Source organism: Neoarius graeffei, chromosome 20 (assembly GCF_027579695.1).
Source record: "Neoarius graeffei isolate fNeoGra1 chromosome 20, fNeoGra1.pri, whole genome shotgun sequence".
NCBI lineage: Eukaryota > Metazoa > Chordata > Actinopteri > Siluriformes > Ariidae > Neoarius > Neoarius graeffei.
In genome coordinates this window covers 37,459,303-37,475,465 of record NC_083588.1, presented here as the reverse complement: position 1 = coordinate 37,475,465, position 16,163 = coordinate 37,459,303, and the positions used below count along the sequence as shown (strand labels likewise).

At 40.1% G+C, this 16,163-nt stretch overlaps 1 protein-coding gene across 1 annotated transcript in view; it reads left to right on the top strand.

The window, feature by feature from the left end:
- Window positions 1-5,642, top strand: part of tbc1d16 (TBC1 domain family, member 16) — a 75,335-nt gene extending 69,693 nt beyond the window's left edge. The window contains exon 12 of the mRNA XM_060901635.1: window positions 293-5,642. Within this exon, the coding sequence (XP_060757618.1) occupies window positions 293-553 (261 nt within the window). The 3' untranslated portion in view covers window positions 554-5,642. The remainder of the gene's footprint in view (window positions 1-292) is intronic.
- Window positions 5,643-16,163: the final 10,521 nt, after the last annotated feature.

The following is a 16,163-nucleotide window of genomic DNA, read 5'->3' as shown; positions in this document are numbered from 1 at the left end:
TCTCTCAAGCTATTGATTTTTATATATTCTACAATGCAACTCTTCAGCACTCAGTAACACAAGTAATCTCACACTTCATGGTGTAAATCCAGAGCCAGACATAGTCCTCTAAATGAAGACATAGAGTGCTTTGTTTGTATCTAGTGACCTTTTCAGAGTATTGCAACCTCTAAATGTCATGATCTGATTACATTTGACCTATAGTCCTAGAGAACTGTGATTGTTAGTGGAGTCTCTCCTACCTCCTGCTCTACTGTAGAAACTGTTATTTCTGTTCACTTCCGGTTTCCAGGCACGAAGCCTCCTCTATCAGTTCCGACTGCTTCCCAGGATCCCTTGCAGCCTGCATGACTTGTGTAAGCTGTGCGGGCCTGGCATGTGGGACAGCCGTTACATTCCAGCCGTAGAATGTTCCGGAGAGCATCCGGACTCGCAGAGCTGCCCCTATGGAGGCATGGCCACCCCGCAACCCCCGTCATCGCCAACCCAGCCTCATGAGGGCAAGCGAGGCTCAAAAAAACGGGACCTCTTTCACTTTCGCAAGCAGCCTTGACTCTAGGCTCAAAGCAGCACTACCCAAAAAGCCTAGCTCCAGAGGTGCCATTCGACAGGTAGATGAGCGAAACCAGACTGCAGTCTAATTACTAGTCCTGTAAGAGATATCGGAAAGGATCACTGCCGACACCAATGACATATATTTATGTATAATTTGGTATCAGAATCAGCTCTGAAGGGAACTCTTATTTGGTCTCATTTCTGAACGAAGTGAGGCGACTCGACGGTCAGTGCTGGATCTGATAAACCTCCGGATTGAGAAGAAGACTGATCAAAAGGATACCTTTGTAATTGACAAATCAAATATACTCTTATTTTTCTTTTCTTTTTTTAGACTATATGCATGGGTGTGAGTGAGATGTTTTAAAAAATGTTTTTGGAGTTTAATTTATTTAGTTTGCAGTAATGGGAGCAATTTGTTCTGTCAAATTATAGCTGAAATACAGAAGGATGGGGTTCATGATGCAAAAACAAACAAACAAAACCCTATTAAGTCATTTCATACCTCACCATACAGTATATTGGCATACAGAGACTATAGATTACATACACTACAATATTATGTTTTTTTTTTTTGTTAACAAAGCAATATATATTGAGATTTTTTTAGGATATTAGACGTATTTTATCACTAAACACATGAGCAATACTTCCTGTTCCGAACACACTATTGTGCATGCGTCGTCTTTGTCTTTTTCATAAGTACAAATCAAGCAGTGATCAGATATTTGGCTGGTTACGATGTAATGTCAATCCCACCGTAGTGCTCTCAGTTCTGTGTTTGGATGGTGGTGCCATAGCCTCGTATGTTAAAATCACGACTGTGGCAGAAGGTCTTAATCCGCTCCATAATTCCTCTCGGCGCCGCAGGGGAGAAAAGAGCTCCAGTCCAAACCCAAGTGGGACTTTGCCTATAATTACTTAATCTGGGGGACGTTAAGCCGCTGGATGGATGGCGTTCGGGTTGTGCGTCTTCGATGACTGAGTTAGTGGGCTGAAGACGGCCGGCAACTTAAAGGTTCCCCAGAGTCTGTTTGAGAGCAGCTTGGAGAGCAGCAAGCCACAAATTGCCGTTAAAAGGCAACATTATTCTGCGGGAGCCGAGCTCAGCCTCTCCACATGCAGCCTCGATAAATGCAATGCGTTATGGACCCTTTTTAAACTATTAGGCTTTTGAAAGGTTTCTCGGATATCCAGGAAGGCCAAAGGGACATCAGGATGGTTGGGAAATAATTGGAAGATTACAGGGACGGCTTATGTGTTTTGGTGCGTGTGGTTTTGGTTGTGTGATGGCAAACTAGCCTACTTTGTCATGCTTTTTTGAAGCTTATACTTTAACATACATACTCAGGGGTGGACAAATTATAAGTTTTGTTAGCTAGCCCACCAGGCACATGGAAGCTCCAGTATGCCGCCCAATTCCATGTTTTGGTGCGTAGAAACCTAACTGACTAGACTGAAAAGTTGTAGCTAACGTCGTATTCTAACCTATGGCCAGCTAGTTAGCTAATTAAGTGCATTAATACAGACTAAGGGAAATGAACGCGTTTATAAATTCCCAGCAAGAGGACAACTGTGTAGCCATAGTGATTGTACTTTTCTGATCAAGTTTTTGATGTAGCACATTGCGTTTGGACCTCAAAAAAAAAAAAAAAAAGAGTTGAACATTTTGACTTTGAGCCGTGGTGTTCTCGCATCGCAAGCAAAAGGTTCTTCAAGTCTGGCTAGTGTCTTAATTTCCTCTCTATATATTTAAATGTGAGGGGACCTGTTGTGCTAGCAGGAGACTTGTATCGTAGTTTTGTGCCGCACTTTATTTTGCTAAGTTTCCCCACACCTGTGTATTCCTGATTCATGAAAAATCGGTCTCCGATCAATTCATCCACCTAGAAAGTTGGAGGTAAAACCTGTTGTACTGTCAGGCACTCATTTTGAATTTTCCCAGCTGCTGAACTAAACGCATCAGCTGAGCCAGATTGTATCACGCCCGTGTGTGTAGTGCAGCGGGCGGTGGGACGCAGAACAAGTAGCTTGGGCTATGATTTACAGCATTGAGATGTGTTAGGTCACTGTGAAACACGTTACATTTAAACATGAAACTTGCGTTTTTAAAAAAAGTTAATAAGTGAGGTTCGTTTTCTTTCTCTGGTTGTTGAATTTTCTGCAGAGAAAACTATGAATAAAATATACACAAACACTAACTCCACATGTCCCAGGTACCCAGGTTTTGGTGAGTATTTGTGAAGTTACACAGACGTAACATTTCTTTTCTGATGCTAACATGGATATTTCGTCAGTACAGTTGGGTAAAGCTGGATTTATAGGTTTGCTAGTTGATCTGTCATTTGTGGTGCACAATTGTAAAGAAGAGAGGTGTGAACATTCACAACAATTTAGTAATTCTTGCCAAACCTGACACCTTTTTGCACTTTTTCTCTAACGCGCATTGTTCGACTGGAGACTTTTTATTACATAAGCAGCCATATGCATGTGCACACATGCATACACAAACGCACACACCTGCCTGCTTGACTTTGCTTGAAGTTCACTTTAAACCGTCAAGACGTGCACATGTGTAGCCTGGTGAAATGTCACGCAGATACGTGGCTATCTGATCTCTTCGCCAAACCTTGTTTGCTTTTACTCTTTGTATGAGACTCTAGCTGCCTTTGGTCTTCTCCTGGCTACAGACAGAGTCCTCAGTGTGCTGTGTCCCATATGACGCTCATTATGCAGCTGATCGATTCGAGCCAGTTGCATTCTGGACAAACAAATCACTTTAATGCACGATCAAAAGAATGCACCGATTTAAAAAAAAAAAAAAAAAAAAGCCACTTTACATCCTCCCCTGCCTGTATTCCTCAGCATATTGCTCCTTTTATCTGCAAAAATAAAGATGATGAGGATAATTTCGTTTTGAATTGTATTCGAATTGCATGGGGAAAAGCGCAGAAGATTGGTTGTATACTGTATCATTGTTGTCTCTGGGTTTTTGTGCACCACAGGATCGAGACTCGTCTGAACTCTCTGTTGTTGATTATGTGGTTTAACTGTAAGGCCTGTAGCAGAGATAGCAGTAGTTTAAAAAAACAAGCAAAAAAAAAAAAGGTTACTTAAAACCCCAAAGTGATTCATATCTTACAGTTGCAGTGTGTGCATGCAGTAGCTTATTTTTCTTTTGCACGTGATGCATCAATCAAAGAGAGAGAATTCTTACATTTCCTCAGCCACCTCAGTCTCCATCTTGTCATCTTTCTCTCTCTGCATCTGTCTATCTGTCTGTCTTCTCCCTCCCTCTCTTTGAGTAACAGTATGGGGGTGGTGCGAGCCCCCTGCCGCTGCGATTGCATTGCCTGCTGTGCTATTGGCCCTAATTATCAATTACAGAGGCCAGGCGTCCCCACCTGGAGCAGGCTGAGGTGCTAATAAGCCTGGACTGCTTTACCCATCTCGTGTGTGTGTCTCAGCAGGGCTGGACGGGCCTCGCTGCTGAGCCGCTAATGGATCCTGCACTGTCACACTCGGCCTGTAGTCATGCAGGCCAAACCTTCCTCATTAACATGCCTTCTCTTGCTGCCTGATGCTTCACTGCTCAATTCCATCATTAGATTTTCCTAATGTTTTGCATTGGCAGTACCACGGTACTTTGCTTAAAACCAGAAAGACTTGTAGGCGTGTCGTAAAGCTGTATGCAAATATGATTTGTTTGTTTTTTTTGCACAAGCGATAATGGCAAAACTGTCATCCCAGAATCCTAACCTTTTATAGGGATTTGTCGTTTAAATGGGCAGCCTGTAACTTTGCGTCCAGTCCAAAACATCACTGATTCTCAGACCCAAGTGGTTTCTGTTCCTCTAAATACAGTCTCTACAATAAATACAATAACTTTCAATTGACGGAGGAATAACATTAACCAGAGCCTGCAGTTCCCCAGAATTAAAACAAACTTTGACCCCTGCGTGTTTTTATGTGTAAAACGAAAACGTTTATTAAACTTGCACATGCGTATTTACTTAAAGAGAAGAACTATTTGTTCGAGGGCCAGATTGCATTGTACACATTCTGTCTCTTGCGGAGTTTTCAGTGATCGGAGTTTCACAGAAATGTAGCTTTCCTTCTCAGGATGTTCAGGACAACCGCTTTCTCATTAGTCGTTTCAGGATTTGCAAAAACATCATCAAGATGCTTTTATTTGTTTAAGCTGTGATAGAATGTTTTATAGTAAGATCTCGATGCATTGTATATTTATTTGACAAAGTGAAAGCTCTGGTATATAACTGCCCAGCCTTCCAGTTTTGATTGTCGAAACACATGTAAAACATGACTGGAAAACCAACCAAGTCATTTGAGTATAAACTTTGAAGTGAGGGCACAAAGTTTTATTAAGGCATGCTTTCAAATTTCAAATTTAATCTTCAATGTTGTCAATTGTTCCGCAAACATGATCTGTATTTCCAGGCAGTTCTTCAGTCCAACCGAATTTGCCTTTGCTTAATTTGTGGCTGACACAATCTGTAAAAAACAAAACCTGAATGTACTGTGTGTGAAATGTGCATCAAAGCTATGGGTAAATCATAATGTAGAAAAACTGTATGATGAGGGATTATATTTATTTTTTTAAGCGCCATTATGATGATTGTTGTAGAATTTAGCAAAAACCTTATTCAGATGAAGAATTGATTGTAGTGTGACATCCTTGATAAAATGTCTTTTGACATTTTCATTCTACGGTGTCCAATCCTATCTGCACTGTGTGTGTGTGTGTGTAGGTTCCTATTGTGGATAAGATTGGTCACATCTGGTGTAATTTGTTGCCTTTTTTTTTTTTTTAAATAACACTTCTGCTCATTTTGCGGCATCAGTTTATTTTATGGCAAGTTTGTTTGTCAGTCGCCACAACGGCCAACTTCCTCGATCACAACACTTAACCTTTTCACGTTTACACCGACGACTCTGAATGATGCACGACAGCATAGTTGTTTGTACTGTATTACGCCGCAGGCCTCCGATTCCACAACATTCTTTAAAAACAGAGGCCTCGGACACAAACGCAACCAATTGTCACTTTTATACCTTATACATCCTGTAGATATCATTTATTATTTTGCAAATAAAATGAATTATGCAAATAAGAATGTGTGCTTGTGTTTTGCAATTAAAAACAATACAAAACCTTTAAAGAACGCTTGAACAACCATTTAAGAGTCTAATGGTAAAAAAAAAAAAATTGCCATGTCAGGTTAATATTACTGTGTGGGTTTATTTTTATATTGCATTATTTAATTAAAATTATATTAGGTGAAAAAAATTTGTGCTCCTTTTAAAGATTTATAATGTTGAAGCTTTTTTTCACCTGAATAAACATTTATAGCCATGTGTAAAACTGGTCCTCATCAAAAAATTGTTTCCTTCACTTGTCAATGTTCGTGCCATAAATTCAAGCTCCTTCCTCTACTGTTACTTGTGCCATTAAAGCCTGTGCCCCAGGAAGTACAGCGCTTATTTCTCTTTCGAATGTCTTGTAAATACTGCACATGTGGTAGGAAATTATTACTTGGTTCTTAAAGAGGAGCCTTTAACCCAAACTAAATCAACTCTAACTCTACTATGCAGTGAAATATCGCAACATTTAGCCTAAATGTGTGTTTATCTGGTCAAGTCAACTTCGTCAAATATGCTATACATGCTCGACATACAGCACAGATGAAATTTCAGTCCTCTCTGACCCACGGTGCAAACAGGCAATGCAATAAATAAAAACAGAATAATTGAAATAATATAAACGGTATAAACACTCTAGATAAGAACTAGACATAAACTAAACACACTCAAAAAAAAAAAATATATATATATATATATATATATATATATATATATATATATATTTATTTTTCATGATTTTCAACAAAATGATTGAAGAGAACAATAAAGCCTTTCCCGTCTAACCTTCAATTTAATTTATGCAGCTTCTGCATAGGTTACACACATTACACATGAAACAGCCTTTATTAAGGCTTAGCTAGAAGTCTTTGTACAGTATGTGTGTGTACGTGCACGCGCGCGCACACAGGTGGGAAAATTACAGGAAAAAGGCACACAAGTAATTATATGGTCATTGTGTCAAGGTTAGAAGTAGTGAGTCACAATTTTATTTCTGTGAAAGAAAATAACTTGGAATTCGAAGCAAACTTGTGCTTTTTTTGAAATCATAATGGCCTTGCACTTGTAAATTCTACTCACAGAATGATTTAATGAGTTTCCCAATGAATTTGATCAACACCCAACCACATCCTTCTCGTTTATTTGGTTTCTTCAGAATTTTCTATGGAATCAGATTAAAATAACCTCAATGTATGAACAAGAATTCAGACAAGGATGTCATTTTTAATTGCTTGTGATTTATGGATTTTATTTTCAATGGAGTTAAAATGCACCTGAATGCTATAGCTGATTTGGTAGCTAGGCATCAAGAATATTTGTTTCATATAGAGATGGCACAATGCCACTTTTTCTTTTCTGATTACTATACTCCTAGTGAAACCTCAAATATCAGCTGGTATTGATTTGATTATTTAAAATTCAGGGCAGAAAACATGCACAAAATTCACACAAAAATGACTTACACTGCAAATAAAGTATAAATATAATAAAATTGATCCCAACAAAATGTACAGTCAAGTCTCTTTACATGTAAATATTTTCAGTTCCAAAATAACTTAAATTTTTTTCTAGCCGCCTTTAGGCTGTTTGTGTTCATATTTCAGGTTGTTACTTGATTTTGTTCTTTCTCTTTTTTAAAAGATATCTGATCCACACACGCGCGCGCGTGCGCACACTGTATGTGTATTGATTTGCTTAACATGGGCTTAGTTTAAGGTCAATGGAAAAATAAGAAGGAAAACGTGCTGTGCCCTCCGCAATTATTGTCCCACCTTTTTGGCGAAGGAGCTTCATCTCACACTGAAAATCCAACCATTAATTGAAATCAGTTTATTCGGAGAAAAGCAAATCCCTCATCAAGAAATATTTGCAACAAAAACACTATTATTGGCACCCTGGAAATGATTGTGAACACAATGTAAATGAAGCATGTTTCCCATTTAAATTGTACATTTTTGAGTTGATTGCAGTGTGTAGGAACTTTCAAGTTGGAACCCATGACTTCCTGATTAACTGGGGAACAAATATGAGGTGAGACAGAGGCCAAATTCCATCAACGTGGGAAAGATAAGAAAGACCACAAACCAAATGAGGAAGAAGTGTGTTGACCATGAGTCAGGGAATGGTTATTAAAAAAAAAAACTACTCATCTGGAAATGTCCATTTCTACTGTTAGGGCAATAAAAAATAGTGGACACCAACTGGAAGTGTTCCAAACGTACCTGGAAGAGGACCCAAGTTTATTTTGCCCCCACATACAGTGAGGAGGAGGGTAAGAAAGGCAAAAAACAAAAAAAAAAATCCCCAAGGATCACTGTCGATGAATTACAAGAGAAAGTAAAATCCTGGCGTTTCCAAGTCTCCAAAACCACCATCAGATGCCACCTCCATGCCAAGTGATTATATGGAAGGTTTGCCCCAAAAAAAGTCCTTTCTGTCAGTTAACCACAAAAATGAGCACCTGAAGTTTTTGAAACATTCCTACAACTTTGACTAGAGCCGTGTTCTCTGGTCTGATGTTTAAAAAAAAAAAAAAAAGAGCTTTTTGGCAATAAACACTCAAGCTGGGTTTGACATAAAAAGAAGGATGTCTATAATGAAAAGAACCTGATCCCAACTGTAAAATATGGTGGAAGTTTTGTGATGTTTTGAGGCTGTTTTTCCTCTATAGGCCCTGGAAACCTTGTTAGTGTACATGGTATCGTGGACTCCATGAAATACCAGGACATTTTAAATCTAAATCTGGCTCCTCTGTCAGGAAACTAAAGCTGGGTCGTCATTGGATCTTCCAGCAGGACAATGATCCGAAGCATATGTCCAAATCAACACAAAAATGGTTCATTGACCACAGAATCAAGCTTCTGCCCTGGACGTCTCCGTCTTCTGAACCTGAAAACCTGTGGCGTGAGCTGAAGAGGAGAGCGCACAGAGAGGGCCGAGGACCCGGGATGATTTGGAGAGATTGTGTAAAGAGGAATGGTCTCAGATGCCCTGCTCTGTATCTCCAACCTTATAAAATGTTATTGGAGAAGACTTAATGCTGGCAAAGGGAGGTTAAATGCAGGGTGCCAATAATAGTGGCACATGTTTTTGTTGAAAATATTTCTTAATGAGGGATTTTTTTTTCTGAATAAATTTGTTTCAATTAAAGGTTGAATTTTTTCCCCATCTTTTCAGTGCGAGATGAAGTTACTTCACCAAAAAGCAGATTATTTTCTAACCCTTTTTACTGAACTTTACAAGGAGTGCCAATAATTATGTAGGGCAGTGTAAATTATGAAAAATAATCCTTTTCAGTTGTATGCAGGTAAAGTATGACTCCTCTAAAATGATACTTCAGTATATTAAAGAAAATACACTTGCGAAAATACATACGTAATTATGGTCGAGTGAAATGTACACTCGCTTAAATAAAAGGACCCGTTACATGGACATTGAATTAAGTTTTTGTAATAAAAACTTCTGTTCACAGGCCACTTATAAACACACATCTGCTCTGAGGACACCCACCCACTGATGGTGAATCAGGTGCAGTTTTGTGTGTGTAGGAATCTTTGCAGCTATAAATGTACTTAAATATTTTTATGTCTCTCACAACCCACAAGGCTTTCTGAAGACAATGGGTCAAATCCAAATCATCTCTGCCTTTAAGGGATTGTGGTGTGCTCTGCCCATGTCTCACCCAAAACTGGCATCTGCAGGAGTGACATAAAGATGAATGTCTTTACCACACTAAACACTTTCCACATAACGATGCCCTGTCTCATTTCAAGGCAATTATACCCTGAACGTGTCCAACAAATACTTCATTTTTCATAGATGCCTCCCATTCTTGAATCATTGTCTTGTAGGCACCACTTGGGCGGGTGAACTATTATCTAGCTTGGAGTGGTTTCTGGTTTCAGTGACCACGTCAAAGTAATGTAATGATTCACTCATAAATTCAGTATTGCCTTTAGACTAGACAGTTCTTGGAAGCTTGGAGTTCATTCCCTCGTCTGGTTGACCGTAACTGAAACTTACGCAGATGGCTCGAACTGATCTGAAGCCAGATGAGGAGATTTGGTGTCACTTCATTTAATCAGAGCTGGCTGCGTGCTCTTGGCTTGGAGTCAGAAAGAGCTGCTCAGGCTGTCCTGGGGAGCAGCTGTGTGAGATCAGGCATGCTGGAACGGCGAGCATCCTTCTAAAAGACGCCCTTTACCGTGGATTATTCTCAGCCTGGATTACAGCCTGAAAATGCACAGTCAGCTCTTTTATCTACAGCTCCTCTAGATTAGTGTGGTAAGGTGAAGCCTAGAGCAGGCAGTCCGTCCAGCTGAGACATAACCGCTCACGCAGTGGGCCTGCTGTGTGAAGATATATAAATACACATGGACATTGACTGAAGAATGGAATGACTCAGGAGAGGTTATTGATTGATTTCTACTAGGTTTATTCAGTGGGTGAGGTATATTTAATTTGTTGCTGCTTATCATTGTCATGTTTGGTCAAAAAGCCAAAGATAAGGTATTCTGGAAAGCAAGAATTCATACCATATCTCAAACTCACTGCCATTAGATGGATACTGTGTCATTAATTAAAAAATATGTCACAGGACAGCAATATATTGATTCAAGAGTGGCTCTTGGAGCAGCCAATTTCTGAGAACATATGAATTTCAATAAGCTGAAATGAAGCAGTGCAACTGAATGAACTAATGAAGCCTCTAAGCTTGGGAAATTTCCCAGCGGTCTTGCTACGCAACTACCAGCAGGCCATTTCCTTGGCAATGGTTACCAGGGAATTCATTCTGTAAGTCCCCGGCCAAGTCTCACATCAGGTCCAACAACAAGTAAACACTCATGCAGTTAACGAATCGTGCAGTCAGGAAAAAAGAGAAAAGATGTTGTGGCGCCGACTAGTCTGCTCATTCTGTATGTCAGTGTGCCTAATGCTTCTCTTCGCCACTTTTACCAGTTTAGCATTTTCTCTTTACCACTATTTCAAAATGAAGGCTTGTTTAAGAAAAGTAATTGATGGTATGTTGACCGCATTGCTTCTGTAATGAAATAAACGTGCACATTTTATTTAGAACAAATCGTTAATTTGCTCAGTTCATACATAATATATGAATTATGTTGAGCATAATGACAAAAAAAATACTCAAATACTCAACCCCCCACCCCCCATATTTTTCTCTCGACTTCTCTCATGGATAATTAGCTGGCTATCGATTGATTAGTGGACTGAAATGCACAGATCACAGCATATGATGTATGAGGGATACTTCTGACCCAATATTTGTGCTGTACATTCAACCAAACGCAATTTAGAAAATGTGACAAGGCCATGCAGCATTGCAAATATTATAAACAGTGATTTTTTTTTTATTACGCCACATGACCAAACTACTCATCTTCATCTTAATAAGTAACACTGACACGTTTTCATTCTATGATTCATTCAGTCCAATTTGTATTTGTAGATGTTGTAACAGTAATACCAGATCCAGATTTAGTTCTCTAATGAACAAGCAGCCAAAGTCAGGATCGGCAAGGGAAAACTCCCTGAAATGATATGAAGAAGGAACCGTGACCTTGAAAGGAGCCAGATTTTAAAAGGAACCCATCCTCTTTTAGGATTCATTTGTTACGATTACAGCAGCATTTCTTAGGTACAGATCTACAGTATCCAAGTGAGATTATCCACTGAATACGACAAAGAGACTCATGTAGTGAAGGCAGTTTCCATATATGGACATATCCATATAAGGGTATGTGAGAGATATATAGTTTGCGAGACTGAAGGCAAATGGAGGCGAGGCTGTGGCTCTGTGCGTGTGTGTGTGTGTTTGATAGAGAGCGAGGCAGCTGTCAGCATGAGGGGTACAGACTGTGTCTCTCTCTCTGTCAATATGGCTTGTTTTTACATGCAGACAAGACCTATCTCTACCCCTGCTTCTCCTCTCTCTCTCTCTCTCTCTCTCTCTCTCACACACACACACGTGCATATCTATCACTGTGAGTTAGAGAGCTGTGTGTCTTGAACGTTTTTCATCAAATGAAACCTGATCAGTTTTTTTTAAATTCTTTAATGGATAGACTGAGACCTCACTAAAGGGAACATGATTATTAAATGATTGGTGTTGACAGTTAACCAACCAATTTTAGTTTAAGGTTATACGGCATGGGCAATGGTGAACATTCTTTTAGATTGCCTGTAGGTGTGTGTGTGTGAGAGAGAGAGAGAGTACGTGGGTGTGCATGCCAGTGGTGACGTGGTGACAGGACTCACACTCGGCCGTGCCAGCTCTCACAGCAGGGGGTTTCCGCAGTCATTAGAGCCGCTCACAGGGAATCCTTTCAGAAAGAAAAACCAAGCTTTTTTCAACACTCTCTCTCTCTCTCTCTCTCTGTCTCTCTCTCTCTCTCTACCTCCTAGTCTCTCGTTTTTATCAAAACAATTGTCTTACCCACTGTGTCTCGCCTTTCCTCCTTCCACAAATATCTCCCTTTATGCTATTTTTTTGGACTGGCCCTGAAGAAGTGCACTCTGACTATGCTAATGATGTGGAATGTCAAGGCTTCTCACACGTTCTTGAACAAGAATGTGCTCTGGAATCTCATCACAGGACAAATAAGACTGTACACTGCCCATCACTGGTATGTGTGTGTGTGTGTGGCTAAGTGGCAAGTGCATTTATCCACACTCCATACAAAACAGGATTAGGGCAGAAATCTTGAGAGGGTACAAGTGTGCATCACTAAGTGTTTTTCTGTCTCTGCAGCCTGAATGTTGCAATGGGAAACTGAGGTAATGGCACCAACACAAGACATTTGTAGCTCAGGCTAAGCTGGAAATGGCAGGCTGGCACGCCTGGCAACACAGTGTGTATGTATGCACATGTGTAGAAATGTCACACTGTTTGTGCATGCCTTTAAACATTACCACACCATTCACACACTACACTCCTCTCTCACATCTCGGAGTTGTTGCTCATTAAAAGATCGCAACATATAAATCTAATACGTGTCTCTCTCTCTCTTTCTACACATCCACATTCATGGATTTCATGGAATGTAATCATCCAATCATGTGGCAGCAGCCCAAAGTATACAATCATGAAGCTTCAGCTAATGTTCATATGGGAGGGGGGTAGGTGATCTCAGTGATTTTTGCTTTCTGTGGGCAGAAATGCCTTGTTTAGAGGTCAGAGGAGAATGGCCAGACTGTCTTGAGCTGACAGGAATGCCACAGTAAATCAAATAATCACTCTATACAACCATGGTGAGCAGAAAAGCATCTCAGAATGCATGTCAAACCTTGGGGTGGAAAAGCTGCAAGAGCAGCACACCAGATCAGTTTCCAGTCCTGCCAGCGAAGAACAAGGCTCTGAGGCGACGGGGCACAGCTTCACAGTGGTTGTTGAGTGCATATATTATACAGTACCAGTCATAAGTTTGGACACACCTTCTAATTCAATCGCTTTTCTTTATTTTTATGAATTGAAAGTCACTTCATGTCTTAAAGTAATGATGGATGTTGTTTCTCTTTACTTAGCTGAGCAGTTCTTGACATAATATGGATTACTACAGTTGTGGAATCGGGCTATTTACTGTATTTTTATTATTTACTATTTACTGTTTGATCTCAAATGCATTAAGGAGGCAAGAAATTGCAGTAATTAACTTTTGACTTGGCACACCTGTTAACTGAAAAGCATTCCACGTGACTACCTCATGGTTAAAGGAGACACGCAGAACCTTTATTTTTAAATACATTTGAGTGGATAGTATCTCCATCCTTGACTCTTGTATGCTGCATAAATGGGAATAAAAAATATATATATTTTTTGAGAGTTAAAAATCGACTGCAAAGTTGGCATTCGAGTTGCCCCGCTGAGCCAGCCAGCCCTGAGTGTGTGACGTCACAGCAGGAACCAGTTTTAAGGCCGAGGCCTTTGACAGCTATAGACCAAAGTCATATAAATAAAAATGTATGGTGAAAGTAAGAAATACCGTTACCGACTTGCGCAACTAAGACTGATCTGACTTCATTGATTGTGGGTTGACTCTCATTAAAACAGGATAGGTGTTATAACTTATGCAACATACATGCATTTTCATTGATAAAACGTAAAAGGCTAATTAAATAATCAGATGAACTGAGACAATCACATTCTGAAGCAAATTAAATAATCTTACACCGGTAACTTAAACACACAATACAAGTTACATGTATTAATCCAAATGCAGGTAAACAACATGTTTTTTTATCCAAATGAGAGTTGCATCTTACCCGGGGCGGAGCTAAGGGGTGGCCGGGGTGGCCGTGGCCACCCCAGGGCATGCCTTGGCCCCTCCCTGGCCACCCCAGGGCCGGACAATAAAATGTATAAAACCGATATGTCCCACGAAATGTTAGTTCCGCCCGCTGGATTTTTGTTCCGCCTATTTGGTTTCTGCATGGATGCATATTACCGTAGCACATACACATTTCGCGCGTTCAAGCAGCGGGTGGTATCAGATAGTCATGCTCTAGTCCGATAACACAACAACCTACGAACTATGTGAACGTGCGATTAATTTGGGCTGTAAGTTATTCATCTCTTATACTCTCCAAGTTTTCTCACTTTGTAGACATACAGTTACAATTCTGTCCTCAGACAATTCAGAGTTCCAGAAATCTCCACATTGCCTGGGGTTTTCGAAAGTATCCATTTTCAGTGACTGAAACCTTCATTTACATGTAAATGCAACCGTATAGATAAATATGCGTCTTTATAGATATCCGGCCACAGTGGGATTTGTGCTGTGTGCACACATAGATAGATACTAGATAGATAGAAAGCAAAACGTCGGTGGTTTTCGATCGTACGACTCAAAAGAGAAAATTACGTCGGCAAGTTAGCTGTCTGTGAATCACTGCTCACTCTAACCGCAGAATACAACTTTTAAAGTTAATGCTTGTCTGTTACATGAAAATATAGAGATGTTGTGTGTTACTGGTGGGAGTACACATTGATTAATAATTGTCACACTCATACATACACAACACTCATGGATTCTCTCAACACACACTCTCCCCCTACCCCTCTCTCTCTCACACACACACTCTCCCCCTACCCCTCTCATGCACCACATTTCTATATTTACATGTAACACACTCACTCATACACAACACTTATGCACTCTCTTAACACGCTGTCTATCTCACTCTCACACACACCCGCACACAATTTGTGCACTACATTTCTATATTTACATGCAACATTCATACACTCTCAACACACACAACTCATGCACTAAATTTTTATATTTAAATGTAACACTCATGCACTGTCTTAACACTCTCTCTCTCTCTCACTCATATATGAACACATACTTCACTCTCTTAACACACACTATGTCTTTCTCTCAGTCACTATAAGATACAACTCATGCACTCTCAACACACACCCTCTCTTACACACACCACTCATGCATGATGCACTACATTTCTATATTTGCATGTAACACACTCACTGGTATACATAACACTCGTGCACTCTCAACACACACACACCACTCATGCACTCTGAACACACACTCACCCACACACCACCCATGCACTACGTTTCTATATTCACATATAACACACACAACACTCATGCACTCTCAGCATACACACTCTCTCTCTCTCTCTCTCTCTCTCTCTCTCTCACACACACACACAATTCGTATACTACAGCTCATCTATATCTACATGCAGTGCACATACTTTCCCCCTCTCTCTCTCTCTCACACACCACTCATGCACTACACCTCACCTGTCATGTGTTACATCAGTGTAACACTTTCACTCACACACGTGCGCACACACACGCAAACACATTTTGTAACTCAACACATTTAGTTTGTACAGTACTTACAATGGACAATATCACAACATGCTGTCAGTGTTTACATATGTTGTATGTATGAGTTAAGTATACAAGTATTTTCCTTTTCCTGAGCAAAGCACTCTTTATTCAAGCCTGACTAATATCCTTACTACTTCCCAGGTGCCTGGGACAGGTGATCTTTTAGTTTTTACTTTTGCATTTTAGTAGTGATCGTTAAAATCCTGATGCTTAACTAGAGTAAACAAGTTGGGTGGTTTCTTTGTTTTGCAGATGCTTTATGTTACATAAATAAATTAATACATTAATTTCTGACCTCTTGGCTCACATGGGTTTTGTTCATGAGTTAGGCACCAGATATGCCACCAGATACATCAGAATACAGGAAATCAAATCTAGCTGATTCAAAATTTCCCGGGGTAGGACCCCCAGACCCCCCCCCCCCCCTTATTTAGTCACAGCATGGCCACCCGTTGTATATCCTTGGCCCCCCTTTGGCCACCCCATGTAAAAAATCCTGGCTACGCCACTGATCTTACCCGTCTGCGTTCTTGCTTCTTGAAGGCCGAGCTTGTGGCCGATTGTT